The sequence below is a fragment of the Aptenodytes patagonicus genome, chromosome 14, assembly GCF_965638725.1.
Source record: "Aptenodytes patagonicus chromosome 14, bAptPat1.pri.cur, whole genome shotgun sequence".
Taxonomy (NCBI): Eukaryota; Metazoa; Chordata; class Aves; order Sphenisciformes; family Spheniscidae; genus Aptenodytes; species Aptenodytes patagonicus.
Window position 1 is genome coordinate 10,290,886 of NC_134962.1, and position 21,656 is coordinate 10,312,541.

Below are 21,656 nucleotides of genomic sequence, written 5' to 3' on the forward strand. Positions count from 1 at the left end.
TAGGAATAATCTGAGTAACAGTTTGGGGAGTGAATGGTTTAGAGTGATCTACTGTGGTTTTCAGCTTCTGGGCATCCTCATAGGCTAAAGTGTCTCGAGCACCAAGCTCGGTTATCTCTATGGCTGTCTAGTGCATATAATGGTTTGCTCATAGCAGCTAGCACAGTGTCCAGGACCCAGCCTCTGATTTTCATGGCTATGTTTTTAACTTGCATGTGTTCATTAGAACTCCAGAAAGGAGAGCACCTGCGTATACTTCTAACAAAAGAGTTGGAGAGACGTATCACCACTGAGATGATTTTGCAGAGAGATGGTTAATAGTGATGCATGTCAGTATCAGAGCTACACTATTAGGGAAATACCATTATTCTTTTATAAAGCATTCCTAAAGCCATCACTTGTGATATCTGCAATGATAGCTCAGGGTATGAAGGGAAGACTAATGGTCTTGAGAGACTCATAATACAGCTGCTTTGAGAGTGAAAGATTTCTTCAGGAAAAAGTCTCCTGGAGTTTAATAGGGAAGATATATTGTTGTGTATGAGGACTCCAAAAAAATATTTGTAATCCAGAGAAAACATGATGTGTTTAGCCACATTAAGAAATCGAGGACTTCCTCCTTATGAGTGCATCAGTTATTTCACAGTTTAATGACATGCAGATAAAATAACAGCGTTTTGGTAAAAATCCTTCATTGTGCACACACACAAAAAGTTAAAAATAAAGAATATCTCTTTTCTATGTTTCAGGGGTCAAATCTGACAGATATCTGCACACAGCTCTTACTCCAAGGGACTTTGTTAAAAATCTCAGCAGGAAATATCCAGGAGAGAATGTTCTTTCTATTCGATAATCTACTGGTCTATTGCAAGAGGAAATCCAGGTGAGTCCCTCTGTCTTTACGGTTTTATAATGGGACCATTCAGAAGTTTTGTAAGTAGACAGTATGATCAATTACTGATCACTCACTGTATTCCCTGTTGCTCTGTAGTACTGAGTCACAGGTGTGACTTTCCTCTGTTCTTGACTATTGCTATTACTTAGACTATATGAGAAAGAAGTCACTATATGGTAGGATAAATATGCCAGACAGAATGGGGTCCCTACCCTGAGAAGTGTGCAATCCAAAGACAGAAGTTGATACAGTGCAGAAAAAACACAGCTTCTTACAGCTGGAAAGCTTCCCAGAGCAGATGGGTCTCCAGGAGTGATGTGAAGAAGGAGGTGTTGCCAGCTTTCATTGTGAGGTTATTCCAAGCAGAAGAGGGTGATGTGAAGAATGATATAAAGCCAAGAAAAAGGGGAAAGTGGAAGACTAAGAAAACATTTAATAAATGCAGGACACAGAGGAGTGAGGAAGAGATGAAGATTAGCAAATTGCTGTTCAGGATTTGCAGCCCATGTGTTCTGTGTGTTGTCTTCCTTTCTTATCCTAGTAACAATTTTTGCATCATTCCACGTTATAAAACTTAAGCATTATTAACACCTACTGCTTATTACTGAAATAGCATTGACAGTGTGGAGGGCAATTTGCTTCTGCAGCAATTATACTGTATTTCAGTTCTTAAGCTTTTCACCTTCACAGCTCTAGTGTCATTCTCACGTCTTGGTCTTTTCTGAATTTACAATGCATTCTCTACACTCCAGATTCTCCTCCTACTCCCTTTCCTGTATTATCTCCCCCCTTCTTCAAGTTATACTTCTTTACTGGTGATAACCAAGTAGAATGGCCAACCTAATTAGAACTTCTCAAAACCCAGAGTGTTCACTCCAAAGAAAATTCTCATATCTCAAAATTTGGGTTTATTCCATTGAACAAAAAACTGTGAAAATTTTGGAACCATTAAGTTGGGAAAAATAATTTCAGTAATGTTCAGACTTTTTGGGTGGATAATGCTGAAACTATACAACATAAATACAAATTATTAGGTGAAATCTACATTAGAAATTATTAGAATGTAATATAAAAATTTAAATTAAATTGAAAAAGCATTTACAGAATTCAATCTTATATGGCTTTTAATATTATTTAACTGAAGCATTCTGACTCTGCTGAAATGAAGCAAGAAAGATGAAAAATTTCATTTTGACATTTTACCACATTTGTCAAAATCCAAACTTCCATGTGAAAGAGTTCAGAAATTTGTGTGTCTTCTAACAGAAAGCTATTCCTTATGGGGGAAAAAAAAAAATCAATTTGATATCTAATCTTTTACTTCTTCAGAGTTCTTAGAAACTGGTTTTCTAGTCCTGTTTGTAGTTCAGGTTAGCCTAGCCGCTCCCGTGCTGTCCAGGCATTTTTCCCGGAATGCTAAGATTTAGAAAACAAAATGTTCTACTGCCTTTTAAGCAACACTCTGTTTTTGTACAGGAGATACTACTGAGCTACTCTGTAGTTTGGCTTGATTTTGGAGGAGGCTGCTGTAACACTTTGATTTTCCCAAAGAATCGATACTGTTTATCTTTGTCTAAAATGTAGCTTGAACTGATGAAATGTCCAGAATCCAATTTCCATTAAAAAGTAAAATATTTTATTAAGTCTTCTGGGAATTGCTAATGTAAAAGATATATTTAGGGATTGTTGAGTGACTTCAATTTTGGATATTTTTCCTGTCTAGCTGCTATTTATAATTAGTCCAGGATGGAAATGAATGTCTATCCAGTTGTGCTGGTGTGATCATTTGGCCAGCTGCTTGACAAACAACTGACATGTTAGTGGGACACAGATTTTGAAGAAAAAAAAACAACCCCAAAACTGCCTGTGTCTGTTCCTAATTTGAAATTGAATGACTTGGTTCTCATCTCATACTATGCTTATCTTGTAGAAATCACTGGAGTTTTTCTTGATTGAAAAGTGCAGTCAGAATTCAGGCCTCAATCTTTGATAAGTAGTCAACAATGCAGCATTTGAATTTGGGTGTCATATCTTTTCACAATAGCATAAATTAGGAGTAGTGTTGTTGAGACCAATTTAAGATGTGTTTAGAATCAGAATTAGATCTGTGATTTTAAATCTAAGACTGCAATCTCATCTTTTGCAGAAGCTTAGGGAAGTCTGACAAACTGATGACACAGATTTTCAGGGCTGAGTATTGTTTTGTGTTTTTAGCAGGATCATAGACCGCTGTTTAAATTGAATCCTGATGTCAGGAACAGTATGTTTCATGTGGGGAAATGGGCTGAGTATTTAAAGGGTTTCAGTAAGGCTGCCAGGACAGCTTTTCTTTTGACTCCAGCAGTCGTCTTTAGGAAATGATCTAATAGCTCCAAGATCTCAGTCCCTGTCAGTCTAAATGGATGTAAATATATGGTCATCACTAAAGGTATATTTGTCACCAAAGCTAGTTGTAAAAGGAAAAATTGTTCAGAAAAACTTGGTGATTCTCCTCTCACCTCAGTTTGTCATAGATATTTCACTTTGACAGAAATTTTCTCCCCAGCTGTTTTTTATTGCAATATTCCTTGAATCTTATGAGCTCCTGGCAAGTTGCCACAGCAATCCCTTCACTGTACAGAGTTTGGACACCTGCCATCTCAAATGATGATCGTTTGACCAGTTGTGTTTTGGTTCACGTAGCAGGGTTGTTCTTAGATATTAAAGCTCAGCAGGTGTCAGTTGGATAGTTTTAAACCTATTCTGGACATAAAAATCAGAACATAGCTAGCAATGAAAAGTGCATTCCTGATTTTTTTTTTTATGAGACACTTCCACAGAGATACTATAAAGCTTATGGATAAGGATGTAAACTTTTGTGCAAAATCGCCACAGCAGCACCTTCACAAATGCTGCATACAATGACATTTAACACACGTACGACAGACCATGTGACGCTACCCTTTTTGCATGTTTCATTTCATATTTGAAGCTTGGTACACATACCACAAATTTATCAAAGCTTTAGGCAAACAAAGGAGGCAAATGTAACATTGTGTCAGGTGATGTTGCAGTTTTCATCCCAAAGCCATGTGCAGTTCAGTTGTACTGGCATTTCAATCAGTTAGTCGTGAAGAATGCAAATCTTGAAGGCATCCCAATCTTCACATAATCGTGCAAAATAAGCTCTTTATCGCTGGACTGACACTGTTGTATGCTTATCTTTGTGAGCTGATTGAGTATTCCAATTATTTAAAATCAGAGACATGGTCAAATACCACAAAACACTATATTGGAATCCTTTTTTAATAGTCATATCTCAGATTGATTTATGCATATATATATTACACTATTTGCTTATGTGTTGCTAACAGTCTAAATCCTAATTGCAGAGTTACTGGGAAAAAAACATCTAAACGGACAAAGTCAATCAACGGGTCCCTGTATATCTTCAGGGGCCGAATAAATACAGAAGTCATGGAGGTGGAGAATGTGGAGGATGGAACGGGTAAGAGACCAAATACTGTCTTTTAACAACACAGCAAGTCCAGATCTTGTGTTGGAAGTTTGTTACAAAAGTACTTGTCCATCTCCTTTAATGAAATCTTAAGTAAGCTATGTAACTTTTGATGCCTTCATTATTAGACCAGCTTATATAGTTGAAAGACTGGACATGCTTTCAGGCACTGGTCCTTCATTCTGAAATGACCTTATGAAGAGTTTGTGTACCCTGAAGCTTGTCTATTTTTTCTCCTAATCCAAGTTAATTTATTAAAAGATACTTTATCTTCTTTCATCCTTTCTTTTCTTACATCTTAAGCCATTACAGCTATAATAACAGAACTTCTGGATCTTCTTCTCATTTAGAATACTACCAAATATTAGTCTTAGCATCAAATCAGTAGCATGGAATGTGACCATGAACAAAATATGGGAATGCAGTTGTGTTACAATTCTTGTGTTCTGACACAGGCAGGAAGACTGGATGGGTTTCTGATTTCATCCACAAAGGCCACACCAACCCCTGCTCCTATTGTAATAAGTTGGGAATTAATATTATGTCCTTTAAAAAGTTGACATTTAAAGAGTTCCCATGTCCTGTGGACAAAAGTCCTTATGGTGCAAGAAGTTAGCCTGTCCCCAGGAAGTTCAGAGCAAATAACCTGAACAAACATCATAGATTTTTTTCACTGATGCCATTGTATTTAAAATATTTTAGTTCTTCTTCTGAGGTGAAATTACAGAGTGTCACTCTTAGAACTGAAACATTCGGTCAGTTGAACAGCCTAGCCATGGATACTTCTATTAATATTTGTACTTCAGAGTGGTAAGTAACAACCAGTCACATGGACAGTCAGTATGACTGATGCATGAAGAACACCTCCAGAAATCAAGCTCTTCAAAGAAGAAAATTTTAATTAAGGTGTCCCACACTGATTTGATTAAATAGCAGGCTTTCTATTCACTGTGTGCACTGTGCTTTGGGTTTTTACAGCAGATTACCACAGCAACGGGTACACTGTGACAAATGGCTGGAAGATACACAACACAGCCAAAAACAAATGGTTTGTCTGTATGGCCAAGACTGCAGAGGACAAACAGAAATGGCTGGATGCTATAATCAAGGAAAGGGAGCAGAGAGAGAGTAAGTGGATAATGTATTTTCTAATGCACTGAATGAACTTGTGTACAAAGGAGAAATGTATATGCATGTGTAAATATCTGAGAGAAAAAGAAAAGGTTGAAGTTTTTCCTCCATGGGCAGAATTCAAATCTATCCTTAATGACAAAGAAAATCAAGTGATTGAAAACAGGTATTTCTGAATGTGTACCTTGGGGTTTTTATGGACCTGTGTCAGTGTATTTATCAAATATTTTTATTTGCCAGAGTCAGTTTCTTTGATGCACTGAATTACTGTGGAAAAAATTACATTTAATCAATTTCATTTTTTGGTCTGTTATTTGTAAATAAGATAAAGTTGTATTTGTATTTATCAGTAAAAGGAAAGAAGAAAATCCAGCATGCAGCCTTTTTCAGAGGCAATGGCATAAACTCGTTCTCACAAACTTGACCTCCAGGATCTTGAAGTTAACAGAACAGTTCATGGAGGAAAAACTCTAGAAATATTATGCTTAGACTGAGAACAGTGACAAATGTATGCTGATGCTTGTCACTTTTATCTTTTCTTGTGGAATGAAACAAAAACTAAGCTTATCTTGAAATGGTGCTGTACAATAGAAGCAAGCTCAAAAAGCCATGAATCAGGGTGGGTGATAAAAGCTCCGAGTTCCTTTAAAAGTCAGAACTATCTTTCACAAGTGAACCTGCTTCCCTGTTTGCTCAATGGGAAAAATAATAGCTCATTGCCAGAGGAAATGACACTTAGTTTAAAACATTCTGTGCCTGACTTGTAGAAGTGGTTCCCCTCTCCGCACGCGCAACTCCAGTAAAGATGTAATTGCTCATCTACGTTCATATTGAAAGAGGTCAGTCTGTAGTTAGTAGTGTATTTTCAAAACTTGTACTTGCTAAGCAATAATGCTTTAGATTTTTAAAGTATTTTAAGTTACAGATCTGTCACTGAAGTTTAATGAAAGCAGAGAATCTAAATCCTTTAATGTCCTTTGAAATCCAAACCTTAGTTTTTATGTTACAATGCTTTGCATCTAATCTGCTAAACACAATGCATATCACAGTGTTGTTTGTTACCATAGAATCTAAAACATTTCTAACATACCTTATCATATATGAACTCCAATACACCTTTTGATAATAGCAAGGATACTACCTTCAAAATGTAGATTGGGCATGGTGTAAATTCAAAAGAACTAACTGAAAGCAACTGAAAGCAACACAAAATTCAGGTTGTGTTTTTTTATTATTATTTTTTATTAAAAGGAAGTGTTTTACTATTCTGAGCTGGTGATCTGTGCTCATTGGTCAGTTCTGCATCCCACTCTACTGTAAGGATCCTGATCTTCCACATGATATATTTTTTTAATGAAATACATTTCTTGGCTCTTACTTTTACCCTCAGAGTGCTAAATCATATCTCTAAAAGATCCAGTAAGTCTCCATTTCATAGTAAGTTTTTGCTTTGTGAGGTCACTAGTGCTCTGCGGAATTTCCTGTGCATCAGGTAAAATGTGTGAGGAGAGGGAAGGTTCAATAAGAAGTAAAAAGACAGGACATATATGAACAGGGAGCTTGAGAATATGGGGAGGTGACTGAAATAAATATTAGGAAGGGAAAAGAACTATTCCTTAATAGAAAGTTTCTCAAAGTTTTCCATGCAGCATTGGCTAGTAAGAGTGTTTTTTTTCTGATGCTTTTTGTCATACAGTTTTATGATGTGGCAGCTGATGACAGGCACTAGGGATAAACATAGATACTCTGGCAGACATTCCAGGCCTTATTGGAAAATCTCCTTTGGATCTGAGTACTTGCAAAGTCACAGAGATATCAGTGTTTGGATTAGAAAGCTGGTGAGATTCCCAATTCTGTAGGATGGGTTGGGTAGAACGTGCATTCCAGCCTGCCATTTACATCAGAGCCTGGGGAATTCAGTGATGTAAGACCAGCAGGAAACATGTATACTATTACACAGGCTGTTTTCTATCACAAAAACAAGTTCACGTTGCAAATTAGCCTCGGCTACACGTGTCAGCATTTGCATTGAATTGGATCACAGTATTTGGGGGAAGAAGAGGATGCAAAAATAACGGCAGTAAGCCAAGGGATTTGCAGAGCCAAAACCTTTAGCCAGATATTGGACACATGAAAGAAATACTGTATTTGAAAGACAAAATGTTGTGCAAGTCTAATTTCTGGAACGTGCTTTTCAAGCCTCTAAAACAAATGCATTAAATGTTTTCAAAAAGCTAGAAAGCAGCTCTGATGACGCAGAAGACTATTAATTCATTTCCGTATCTTACTGTAAAGCAACAGGATTTATGCCCAGTTAGGGTGAACTGCTCTTCCTAAAGAATGCACAGTTTTCATTTTGTAGCCTTACAGTGATCACTTAAATTCTGCTTAATGACAATCTCTGTAAAAATTAGGCACGTAAGTACAGGACAAATTCATGATGCCTGTTTTCAAGCTAATCTTAGAGATGTCTAAAATCTGTACCTCTGTTTTGGACTCCAGAGTTGCCTAGATTTGCAAGTTCTAGCCAGAAAACAAAGCGATTTGTTCAGGCTAGAAAGACAAAACATCTAGAGCAGCAAAGCAGCTTTTCTTGTGGGCTGTCCTCCTAAAGCAATTTGCAAATCTAAAGGGAAGAGTGCCAGAAAATGCCAGTTATGACGATAGTTGTAACATAGACACCTGTTGTTTTCAGAGATCATCCTCTTGACTGTAGCGATTTTCATGTTAACATGAGCTATGTGGAAACTCATACAAAGTGGACATGAATTTTTCTCTATATCCAATTATCTATCATTCCTTAAATCATTCAGTATTTCTTTCATTGACTGGATAATATGATTGTCAAACTGTATTTTTAGCGTAGGGGTATTAGTAAATAGGCTAATTAAGAAAGGATGAGAAAATAGTGTTCCTGTCTAGTTTTGATTTATTTAAGGATGTGAATGTGATTTCAGCAGTTTTGTATTTTTGGCTTCAAGTAATAGAACACTCAAAAAGTCATCTGCTCTGTCAAGCATTTAGCTGCCTTGAACAAGTCTTATGCCGGCAGTTATTTCAAAAGTGAAATTGCAACAGGAAATCAGTTTCAGAAGGTATATGTTTTATCTTGCTTTGTTTGGAACTTCTCCATGTTCTGTAAACCATTCTACTTTGTGTAATATGATGTAACCATAAGTTTAAAGCTACTTTTTAAAATGGAGAAGAAAAGCTGCAAGCATCTCGTTGGTGCTAAACTCACCAATGACAATTGTGTACTCAGATAAATAAATGACCCAATTTCCCCCTTATTTGGAAAATAATTTAGTTAATTTTTGTGTTTCTACCACTTTGTCTGTTTGGCCTCAGCCTTTGACTTTGAGAAAACGCTTTATCTGATGTTAAGGATCTGAAGGAATTTCTGCTTTGTATTCCAGGTTTGAAACTGGGAATGGAGAGAGATGCATACGTCATGATTGCAGAGAAAGGAGAGAAGCTGTACCAAATGATGATGAGCAAGAAAGTGAACCTTATCAAAGACAGGAGGAGAAAATTAAGTACTGTTCCCAAGTGCTTTCTTGGCAAGTAAGTGGCATTTGAATTGAAAAGGCCCTTTCATACCAATTAAAAGAACGGACTCTGGATTTTCTGGGTATGGCATTGTGAGGTCAGATCAGATGTGCTTTGATGCAGCTTAATTGAAAAGGCCATAACCCCCATTACAGTTGTGATTTATTAAAATTAATCCTTGATTTCTGTTTTACGCCATGCACAGGCTGTATAGTGGCAGCTCATTCTATTGTACAGTAACTCATAACAGCTGTTTCAGATCAGCAAAAGGAATAAGAAAAAATACCTTAACTCCCACAAGCTCAGGGCTGTTGGTGGCCTAACCTGTATCCTCTTTTGTATACAAGCAAATGCTTACCAGGTGATGTTTAAATCCTGCAGAACTGTCCAAGTCTCAGGATTGAATTTAGAAGTTTCCTGTTTGTCAGTGTAACAGACCCAAATGAAAATTTGTGCATCAGGAGACCTGATGCATTTGTTAGAAGTTTAGGGCTTTATTGGCTGGAAAAAACCTCTTTCACTCAGGCTAGATATTACAAAATAATTCTTAAGAATGACATGTATGAGGCAGTAGAAGAGAGACCTCGTGGACGAATCAGATCAGAGATTAGATATGGTAGCAGTGGGGCTGTTGTAGGGAAATGTCCTGCATGGCACACAGGGACACACATTAGTTGACCTGAGAAGACTTTTCCACTTCAGCTGTTTATGATTGAAATGATCAGCTGCGGGAGGAAAAAAGTTCTGAGAGGCAGATTATCCATTCATTTCCCTTCCCTTGCCCTGGTCTCTGTAACAGCAGTTTGCAGGCAGCATTCCTTGTGTACAGGGTGTGGAAATGATGCATTGTTTTTCTGCCTGACAGAAGGCAATCTGGCAGCATAGGCTGGCAATATTTCAGCTATAAAAAAAATTCTTGGTTTTTGGAGATCTGGTTGCTTTTTTCTCCCCCCCCCCACCCCCCCCCAATTGATCTTGCTGGATTCAAACTGAAACCTTTAAGCTCTGATTTTGGAGGCATGATATAGCATTTCCTATTTTCCATGCAACAAGAAGTACCAGATCAGAAACTTAGGTTCTTCCAGTGCTGATATATATGAGTCTGTTGTGGATTCCCTGATAGTTTGCTTAGCCTCAAGTCTTACCTGGGATTTCCTGCTGCTCCTTTTTCTTTTAAAATGTCTGTTTTCTTACATGCTCCACAATCTGTCCTGCTCATTGCCCTCAGTTTGCTTGGCAGCCACCTGACACTCGGGTAGTGGGGATTTGACCTAACTTTGCCAATGGGTAACTGAGCCCAGACTGAGATACCTACAGGTATCCTGATTTCTGACAAAAGCATTATTTCTGCTAATGTTCCAGCCTTCCCCATAGAAAATAACTCTGCTGATATCTTTTCAACAGTCACTTGTTGGTACAGTCCTGGGCAACTCAGTTGCGTGCAACTCAATCGATACAATCCAGTCATGACTCGCAGACTTTTCATATCATTCCTGGGGCTTCCCCTGAACAATGCATATTGGCTGTGACCTATTCATTTTTTCAGATATTCCTGCCTAGGGGAGTCACTAATAACTGTGCTGAGATGTACTTAGTGGTTTTCTGCTATGTGCAGCTGAGAGTAACACTCAGGCCGCAAAAAATAATTTTGCTCTTGGCCTTTGGATATCACATAGCATCTAATAATTCAAGAGATAAAATGTGTTTGCAGAAAAAAACCCATGAACTAATCCTAATATCTTCAGAAATATCACCTGCATTTATTTATAAGGCTGTTTATTGAACTTAACTTCAGCAACCGACTTGCTTGAGTGCAAATCCATTTTCCTAAGCCCTCTTCAGGTGTACTGGTATTTAGGCATGTGACTAGTGATACAATGGGAAAGATGTGTGCTAGTGCCAATATATGTAAATGATATGCTTGCCATGCTTCTTTTCAGTACTGCACTAAATGGATTGCAAAACCTTGAACTGTATTGAGCTTGTAATAGAGAGGATCTGTTAACCTCAGGAGATTCCAAACGTATCTGATCAGATTGCACAAACCTGGTCGTGTTGGATTTTCCTGTGTATTTCTTGAGTAGAAACCCAGCTGTTCCAAGTCCCTTAATTTCAGAGGTATAGTTGGGGGATGGTGTCCTGACTTGCATGCCAGATGAGAACTGAGCATAGCAGCACTGGGAAGTGAGGATACTCCCAGTTATACTGGAGAACTGCTTAGGACAAGATGAAGAAACAAATCAAGCTTTGCCATCCACTTTTAGAGTTGATGCTTTTTTAGCCACAGTCCAGCATGTGCCTAAAAACCCTCTTGGAATATTTCTGGATCACGCACTTTTCAGACTTCAGAGCAAACAATTACTGATTTTGCTTATGAATCAAATGCCACAGAAGTCTTGAAGTAGCTCTTAAGAAAACCATCCCATGGTTGTGAAGCTTCAGGGCTGTAAGAGTAGCATTCAGTTATTTTCCTTTTTCAGCTCACAATTTCAAACTTTAAGAAGACTGCCTTACATTTACTATCCAAATAAACTCCAGGGACAGAGTTCCAAACAGAAGAAGCAGGAAAGCTGACAGGGTAGTATTGTTCCGCTAAACTTTTATGTAACTGTTTAAGTGCTGTAAACTGCCATAGATCCATTGCACTTGATGGAAAAAATTATAGCAACTGGGCATCTACCCTGGGTACTTAACATGATTACAGTCATTGGCCAGCATGTCTGTGATGGGGCACTCCACAGAGTGTATGTCTTGTATTCTCAGTAATGGGTGTGGAGGATCATTCTTACTTCTCCTCCCTCTGCAGTTTATATTCTGTTTCACCTTTTAAATACTTCTAGAAACAGTTCAGAATCAGTGGGAAATTGAGCTTTTCTTAGAAGACGGAGAAGGTAGAGAGTTTGACTCATCACTACAGTACTCTGGCTTTAGGAGTTTTACAAAACTGCTGGTTTCCATGGGATTCCCCTGGCATAGGTGAATAGATTCTGCTGCTTTTTCTACACTGTGACAGTTACACAGTAGCCCCTCAGCAAAGCGAAGTTTTCAGTTGTTGTTGTTATTCTAAAGGCAAAATGTGAATACTACCTACAGCTCAGATGAGTCAGCTCTGATAAACATGAAGAGACTAAAAATACTTCATTCAGAGCCCACAAGTGGAGGCATGGATACTGGTTTTAATAAGCAGCAACCCTCTGCACATTGGAAAGCACCCAAGTGGTTTATTGAACTCAGATTTCCCATATGTCGCTCTACTTTCATATATTCTTTTTGTTCCTCTCTATGAATTTAACACATTTCTAGTATAATCACTAATTAACCTGGCAAACAACTGAGCCCCCTAGGGCTTTCGCAGTGCTGTATTCATTAGGCTTGCAATGTCTGTTTTTCTGTACTTACTGTTTCTAATTGAGTAACATCCTACATATCTATCCATTTTTGGCTTTTATTCTGCCCATATGTGCAGCTCTGCCCCTCACCAGAGAGAGGTTTTGTTTCATGCTGCACGAGCAGACAGACTTAGCACCTTTTGTCTATAAATTAGAAGCATCATTTATGGATCTGCCAGGCACCAACTCCAGTAAATGACCTTAAATTAACTTGTCAGTGGGACTTGTGCTCTCTCTTACTGCTCTGTGCTTGAATTGAGTAGGTTGAACCTTCTGTCCTAAGTCCTATGGTGATTCCACTAAAACCATTGCAATTACACCGCTGGGGGCGGGGGGGCGGGCTGGGCCGGGCCAGAAATCAGACCCAATGAAGAAAGGTGAGCATATGTAACTAAGTCAGACAACGAACACTGTTTGGAGGGATAACTTGGATAGAAGTAGACGTTTTCTCTACTGTCCAACTTGTTTTTAAGGTCATCAGTTAATCTTGCTTTCCTTTTCCCCCTTGGATGTCTGGATTGCTCAGTAAAATAAGGATTTGCAGCATCTTTATAGATCCAGCCAGGTCTTCTTTCCTTTTGTGTGCATGCTAATTATGATGAGCTAAGGGGAATGGTGGGAAAAGTCTCAGGTAGGAGATCTGGATCTTCTGCAGAGCATTTCCTCCAGAAATGTAGGAAATAGAGCCACCTAGTAGAGGTATCATCACTTACAACAGTTTTCACACTTGCTTCAAGGAGAGAGTCTCCTGTGGTTGGCTGATGACTTGCAGAGGCATGTGTCTGCTTGTATTCAGGGCAAAAAAGCTAATTGTTTCTGTTCTGCTTCCCTTTGCAGTGAGTTTGTATCATGGCTCACAGAGATTGGAGAGATAAGCAAACCAGAGGAAGGGGTCAACCTGGGACAGGCACTATTGGAAAATGGAATCATTCATCATGGTGAGTGCTCCATGCCATAAAGAGATGTCAGATTTCAGTAATGCTCTGGAAATGAGGGTGGAAAACTGACTGCAGCTGTTCACATGATGTTCAAATACTTTCCTGTACCATACTCATCAAATCCTCAAAATGTTTAATGACTTTTGGGATTAATGAGTGGGCAAATTTATGTCATGAAACAGGACTTGTTGGGTATCCCGAAAGTGTTTATGCCTGCAGTTGCTTGATTTCTCTGCAACATCTTTGTTGCGGACTATATCAGGTGTATATTCCTTTGTACTTTGTGTGTTTGAAAATCTATAGTGATCAATAAATAAATTTCCATATGAGACATCAGCCATACAGAGGATAGTCGAGCAGTACTCTTTTAGAATGGGGCACAGGTACGAACAGAGTGAGGGGCTCCAGATGATGGGTCATTCTTTCTAATGAGACTGCTTGTCATAAAGAAAAGAGATGATGGAGGGTTTGTTGTGGGATTTGGTCTTTCCAGCTCATTTGGCAAGAATGTCTCTCTTTAAAATAGTGATGCACCATATTTCTTCATCACACCCAGCAGATGACCTTGAAGTGTTATGATGAGGGGTATTTTAGAAGAGTAGGGTAGTGCATACAGAAGTGTTGCATGACCAAAGTAGCACAAGATGCTTGTTTGAAAATTTTCTGTGCTATCTGCATTTCTACTAAAATAAGGTCTTTCTCCAGATTACATCCTTTAAATCCAGGTTTGTCCTGCTGTTCCCTATTACTTTCATATTATGTTATGCAGACAGAGCAACATAGACCTATTCTAGTTAAACAGCAAATGCCCCAATTTCAACTTTCAGGTGAGTTTAGCTGCAAAATGCACATCAAAGGAATAAGGTATATAGGTCTTAAGTCACCAGTGGTCTACATTTCCATACAGTCTCTTGGAAACCAATTTAAATAGGGGAGCCATTTAATTAGGCTAGTCTTGCTTTAATCTCTTGGTAACTCAGCTCCACAAACTTGTCTTTGAGGTGACTGTAACACTGTTAAGAAATGATGTCTGTTACTTTCTTTTAATTAACACATAGAGAAATTTAATATGAGCAGTACCATAATCTTTCATGCACATACACTTCCACCCCCAGTTACCAAGACATACTTTCAGGCACATTCAGACTTTGAAGGGCTTTGAGCATGAGCTCAAAAGCACTGAACGTTTTTGAGTACTTGGCCCTAACTGTGACTTTGGAGAACTGAAACACTCTGGCTCCAATGTGTAGGGATCCTCCTTTGGATGAAGAATGCTCTTTTGCACTCACACCTTTACCTGCCTACATTCTGAATGTGTCCGCTTGCACTGTTGATGCAAAAATCTTTCCTGAGACGTCTTATTTCATGATGACTGTTTACCTTGCCATAATTTCATACTTTGACACTTTCAGCATTGTCCTTTTACTCTAAACACAAATTTACAGCTCAAAGAAAGTCGTGCTGTTATATCTACTGCTCCCCTTATTCAAATGCCCTGCGTAAGATGCATCTGGTTTGGTTTTAATGTTACCTTTAGTTAGAGTTCCTGATGTTAGCGTCTCCAATGACAGTTATTGCTAGACATTGGAAGGTATTTGCAATGCTGCATTTACTTAAGGAAATATCCCTTGAGATTTTGATAAATCATTAGACATGAAAGTATCCCATTATGTGTCTCCTAATGTAGCGAGAACTTAAAACGTAAGCACCATAATGAAGCCCTTACCCCTATTCTACATTAGCCAATATCTTTTATCTTTTGTTTTCACTTGGCATAACATTACTGTCAGGTGAAAGCTGTTGATCTCTCAGCCTGCCTGAGAAGCAGGGCCAGAGAAGATTGCTAAATGCTGAGCTCTGTGCTAAGTGCTGAGCTCTGTGTGTTTTATCACTCAATTTCCTCTGTATCTGCTTTAATTCTGTCTATTTTATCTGGGACTGCTGATGTGGAAGTTCTGGTACCCGTCACAGAGAGCAGAAGTGATCAGAACCTGATCTGCTCTGTACCAGACACAAAAGATGCTTTCTGCAGACTCGGTTCTCAATTGGATTTAGAAATACAAAATCCAGAGTGTGCAAACACTCAAAGAAGTCAATAGCTTACACAGCTTAGAGATTCCACTGTATACAAAAGGATATACACCAGATCCTGCAAATTTTGTTTTACTCTGTGAAATTAAGGAAAAATACCACCAAAAGCCAGAATCTTCATTAAATATTCATAGAAAAGGTTGTCCTGTGTAAGGTGGGAAGGTCTTAAGAATGTCTGGTCTCTGCCTTCTAAACAATTATCCTGCCCACTCTGCAAGGGGCAGACTAAATCTCAATCTGAGTCCTGGTACTTCTGAGTCTGCCTAACCCAGTTTTATTGTCTTTAGTCATCCAGTACAATCAGTTTTCTCAAGTTAATCAAACTCAGGCTAAGGTGCATCTTAAATAGTGTAAATCCATATTTTCTCTCAGTTCATCAAATGCTGTGCCTACACTGTGAAATACTGCATCCAAAATATTCAAGGGTGCTCTAGCACAAAGATCTGGCCATGGTTTTGTTACATTGGCAAAGGCAGGAAAGATTACAGTGACTAAGCTACCCCAGCTTATCTGCTGTCTGCTTTGCTTGCTCTTCTCTAGATTTCCTCCTCCTTCTCTACATAGTTGTAACTGGTCTCCATTAAATTAAGCTGTGAACAACGGCATTTCTATACTACGTATTGTAAAATCTGGAAGAGACACTATTATTATTTTGAATTTGAACAGTCATTGGCGCTTTTTACTTGTAATTACCACTTATTTACTAATCAGTGAAACAAATAATTTCTACTAGTTACTAAATTACTATCTTCAGCATGAGGGTTTCCCACCTCCATGTTCTGTTGAAATAGTTTACCTTAGAATAGAAACAGGATAAACCTACGTATAATTGGATATAGACTTCAACCCTCTTCCCGTGTGGTGCATCGGATAAATCTGTTTGAAACTGGGTACGGTTTTTAATTCTTTTCTGATTTTGGCCAATGCTTCTTTTGAAATGGTTCCTTATCACACTGAAACATCTTTTGTGTCCTTGTCTTTAAAGCCTATCAGTATATAGCATTACCCAATAAGATTTTAACTGCCCTACTGTGGAATGGCTATTCTGGGTGAAAAAGCAGTCTCTCAAAAGTACTATTTAATTTTTAGAAGGAGCTCACTAGTAAATACAAGAACCATGGTAGAAGAATACCTCTAACAGCTGTAGTTCCTCCCACCAGCCTGCTTTTGCTTTTGGAGTTGCAGAGCTTTGGGCAACTGCAAAAATGACTTCAGTGCTGTGATAACTGTTGTGGGAATTTGCAGGCACTTTGTTCAAAACTTATCAATAAAAGTCAGACGGTCCAAATTACCTTCACAAGAACTGTTTCCGAAGCCTTACATAAATTGAATCTGGGTACAAGGAAGACATTTCAATTTTACTGGAGCTGCAGTATTTTAGAAAACTGCTTTTGTTGGTGGAGCTATTCAGAAGTGCACATAAGCATATATATATATACACACACAATAAGGGGAAATTTGAAGAGCTGAGTCCTCTCTTCAGAAAATGATAGATACCAGCAAATCCTTAGGTGTATACGTACCGACTGGCCTATGAAGAACATGGCAGGGGAGAAAAGACTAACTTTAATTATCATACTGGTGTTTTAGTTTCAGATAAGCACCAATTTAAGAATGAGCAGGTGATGTACAGATTTCGCTATGATGATGGAACGTACAAGCCAAGAAGTGAATTGGAAGACATCATGTCCAAGGTTTGTATTATCATTCTTAGTTGGAACCTTATGATTTGCATCAAAAGAGTTTGCTCTACCTCTGAATGTCATTGACCTGTTATATAGGAGATCCCTAATGCCGTTTATTGTATTAAGCTATCCATCCTAATGCCATAGGAGACATTCACTCTAGGGAGAAGAAGCACAGCTTAGCAATAAATAACAATACGGTTGTGACTGCACCCAAGACTGCTGATTACAATCCTAATGTAGTAACAAAAGGTCTTAAAAGAAAACAGTAGGCCATAATACAGCATGTCTGCTGAAAATCTGGGCATTATGGTTCAGGGAGATAGAAGAGATCAATATTTAAGTGCTGGTTTTGATAATTGTATGTCATGATTTCTGTTGATCCCATATCTGCCCATATACCTTTTAATAAATTGGATTTCTTCTTATGGATATCAGTTCATGGGTTAATTTTGAGGAAGGATTAATGGAGAAAATGTTGGAATAGAGGTGATTTAGAGATAAAAGAACAGATTTTTTGGCTTCTGGAGGCAGGGAAAGAAGAAAGAATGTTTCACAGAGAGGATAAGGGAACTGTTTTGAAAAACAGTTAATCAATAGATAATTCCAGCTGAGTAGAGACATCAGTGCCCAGGTTTTGCTAGCTTTAGCTGGTCAGTGTTTCTTTGCAAAGGAAAAAGCTGATAATACCATGCATCTTTCCTTCTTCAGGGTGTGAGGCTCTACTGCCGACTACACTGCCTATATACTCCAGTGGTAAAGTAAGTTCACCTTCATGATCCCCTTGTTATGTATTATCTGGCTTTGTTAAAAGGATGACACATTACTATTGAAATCTTTCTTCTTTTCCATTATAAACAGTAATTTTCTGCATTTTCTTGGCTCTTTTCTCTACCCTTCTATCTCCACAGTTTAGATTTGTAGTTGTGCTTCTGCTGGAGGATGTTGGAACTGGGTTCTGGGAGAGTGAAAGGCTAGTGTTATCGTCTTCGTGACATTTGCTTCCTCTATCAGATCATGAGAGAGCTGTTAGCATGACACAAGTTTGTTTACTCTGGCATTTTCTGTGAGTTAAAGTAGGTGTGATTAATAAGTGACTGCTGATTCAGGGCAGATTGTGCAGTGTGATTGTAGCTGCTGTATTATTTGGGTTGTAGAAAATGTAAACAGATGCTAAAGTGATGTAAACAGATTCCAATGTGATGCTAGGATTCTTTCATTCAAAGCACCCTAAACAAACAAAAACCAATCTGAAGTGGAATAAAACCTGAAGCTGTAATTTGAAAAAACCCTGAAAATTTTGGGTGGAATCTTCAGAACTTAGCTCTGTATAAATAAATGCTAAAGAATTGAGATAATCTGCAAGTGCTAGTTAACTCTCTTCCCAGATCCCAGGAGGTGATTTTCAGATGATGTTGCCTTACTGTGACATCAGATGAACATTTCTGGCCTATAATGGAAAACACCCTGAGCCATGTAGGTGTTCTGTTTAGGTGTTTATGATTGAAAATTAGGCATTTTCACTTAGGAGAACTTCATTTTTACATACAAAAAACTGATGAGGAAGGAAAAAACCTCTGGTGGGCATGGCTGGGGTCCCAAATGCAATAAAACTGACCTCTTGTCCCTGAGTTGTACAACAGATGTTTCACTGAGAGATGTCATCGTCATGCTAGAAGGAGCAGCAAAGGTAGTTACAGTTCATCAGTCATAAATTTGCCTAATTAGATCTCTTTTTTTTCCCCAGAATAGCCATTCTACAATAACACAGATTTCAGTTAGCCTAAAGGGTATGGAGGGAGCAGGAAAACATGATGCAGCCCTTGGTAGGCAAAATGGTTATGTGTATGCATGTGTGTATTTGCACATACACATTTTATCCCTTAAGATGGCAATTCACATGCAGAGTAGGCAATAATGGTAAGTGAAGCTGAAAAAATTTCAGTGACCTCAGGGTACCCACAAACTGAAAGGGATGTAGTCTTATGCTTTAGGGAATCAACAAGGACAAAGTAAGTACCATAGGCCTGTCTTGTGGCGTTTTATCAGTGGGCTATTTTTGTAATAGAATCCCAACTGGAGAATATTCTAATATCAGGATTAATCTGTGTTAGACACACATTAGTCTAAACTGTGTATGACCAGTGAAAAATAGCAGACTGTCAGAAGTTTTAGGAACCTTCTGGATAGACTTAACGTTCTTAGTGTGTTCAGGCTCTTCTTCCCACCATTCTCTGTCCTACTCACTCTTCCTTTTATCTCCCTGTTAGAAAACTGAATCTCCTAGGCTGTCATCCTTTCATGTCGTCTTATCATGTCTTTTTGCCTCTGACAAGCCTAATGTTAACCTAAAGGAGCTGGGTTTTAGCCAAGCTAGTTGTGCAAAGCCTATTACTTTCAGCTGTGCCTTCGGACCACTGCTTTATCTGGCATCTTCAGACTGCTGGTTCTGCAATCATGCTAGCAAGGTTGATGAGGCCTTACTTTTGTGGTGCAACCTTCCTTCTAGAAAATCGGCAAAACTGCTTAGAGTAGCAGGTGCATGTGCCAAGAGGATCTGGAGGAATCGTAAAGTTCAAAATTCAATTATTTTGACAACCTTGGAACATAATTTTGCTTAGTTGTCTTCCCTGGAAACCTGGGAGTTTCCATGTAGCCTTTGCCTTTATAATCTTCTTTAAGTAAACTGACACTAATGTACTTTGAGGATAAGATGATATACCCCACTGGAAACAAAGCATGCTACTTTGGGGGATGATACATAAAAAGTAAAACATTTTGAAAAATCTTAGATGTAGAGAAGGTTCTGAATATGTCTCTGATCTACTTCGGGGAAGTTGTGAGGGTGGGAGAACTTGCTCACACATACATATGTGATGGACAATACTTCAGTGTGTAGATGGGCTAGACGCTGTGAAGAACATTATATTCCTCTAGTTTCTGTGAGGCAGCAAGGTTCTGCCAAAATTTCAGTGGTTCCCACATCTATATTTGACTATTCACCTGCAGCTCATGGTTATGGATAACATTCTATGATTCATGCTCTACTCTTGTTCAGGCTAGATTGAAATGGGGAGAAAAGTCAGTGAACTAATGTTGAAATATTTATCCTGACAAGCATTTAGCTACAAGCAGTAAAAGACTGGGCCTTGGACCAAGATCCTGATGCCAGCTTATTCAAAACTCTAGCTCTGTGTCAGCATCTGTATTAAAATGTTGGGAGTTGCTTCTCACAATCTGGAAACCCCTACTCATTAGTACTCAATATTTTAATGCTTTGCTATATTGTTCTGACATTTCAAAAGCACATTTTCTCAAGATAAGAGTGTGAGAGGGAAAAACTGCCCAGAAAACTCCCACAGTTTTGTGCTGGGTTTAGCACATTACTGGAAGACAAGTCGAAAAATGTATGTAAGCATTATGAGGAAAGCTTTTGTTCTGAGGACACATATTTCTGGAAATGCTGTCATGTTTTTGTTTTTGTTTTTTTCCAAGTTCTGAAAGTCCTGCTTCCCTTTCTAATTTATCACACCCTGCATTCTGCAAACACGCAGGCATTTCTGATGCATTTATTTACAAAAGCCAGTCACAACGTATTTGTATCTGTAGATGATTAGGAAAAGAAAAACATGAGTAGGATGAATTTTAGATGGTGGTTTGATTTTAGATTTTTAGAAAAAAGGAAATACCACATGGTGTGGTGCTAATGAAAGAGGTTGATTTGACAGAACTAAAGAATAAATAAAGTCTTCTCTTGAGCTGCTGTATAGATACATCCGGACTGTAAAACAGCCACAGTTTTACACTGTTGGCCACAGCCAACAGTGAAAGTTTCCTTCCACAGTCATGCCAGTGGACCTCAAGCTTGAAATAGAAGGACCACCTCCAAGGGTGAGAGAGGAATTAATTCTTCATAGCTATTCAGCATTTGGCCTCTCTACTGAGACTCTCAACAAGAGGGAGCCAATTAATGCAAATCAATTGTGGTAATGGCTTTTGTGATGTGGAACTAGGAACTGGATCAAGACCACCAAACTTATTTCACGTGGGCCAGTAAACAGCCTTACAATGGAAAGAGCTTTTCATTCTCTCATGAGCTGGATTAAATCCAGTGACCTGGAGGTGAAAGGTGTTAGAGCCCAATGTCCTCAGCCACATAGTCCTCTTATACTTGTATCAAAATTCTTTAGAAGTATTTTATGAAAGACTAAAAACATCAATTATCTACATGGCTCTGAGAAGAGGAATGGAAGAAAACTGCTAAATGCAGCAAGTTACAATAGGGTTTCTTTTGCTTATTTCAGGAACGGTGCTGCTCTCTACAAGGGCTGTGTGTGAGATGGTGCAAGTTGTGTTATAAGACCTAAATACAACACCTCTTTTTTTATTTACAATGCCTGAAATTATCTAATGCCATAACAGAACACTGTGTACTCTATTTGTATCTGGCTACTTTGTGATATTTTGCTAAAGGAAGTAAAA

The 21,656-nt window shown here is 38.4% G+C and overlaps 1 protein-coding gene across 2 annotated transcripts in view; it reads left to right on the forward strand.

Moving 5' to 3' along the window:
* PREX1 (phosphatidylinositol-3,4,5-trisphosphate dependent Rac exchange factor 1) overlaps positions 1–21,656 on the forward strand; it is a 176,825-nt gene that overhangs the window by 107,344 nt on the left and 47,825 nt on the right. For both annotated transcript variants that reach the window (XM_076351609.1, XM_076351610.1), the window contains exons 7-13: positions 750–883; positions 4,267–4,382; positions 5,370–5,519; positions 8,939–9,086; positions 13,298–13,398; positions 17,080–17,183; positions 17,886–17,935. In XM_076351609.1, coding sequence (XP_076207724.1) covers positions 750–883; positions 4,267–4,382; positions 5,370–5,519; positions 8,939–9,086; positions 13,298–13,398; positions 17,080–17,183; positions 17,886–17,935 — 803 coding nt within the window. The remainder of the gene's footprint in view (positions 1–749; positions 884–4,266; positions 4,383–5,369; positions 5,520–8,938; positions 9,087–13,297; positions 13,399–17,079; positions 17,184–17,885; positions 17,936–21,656) is intronic.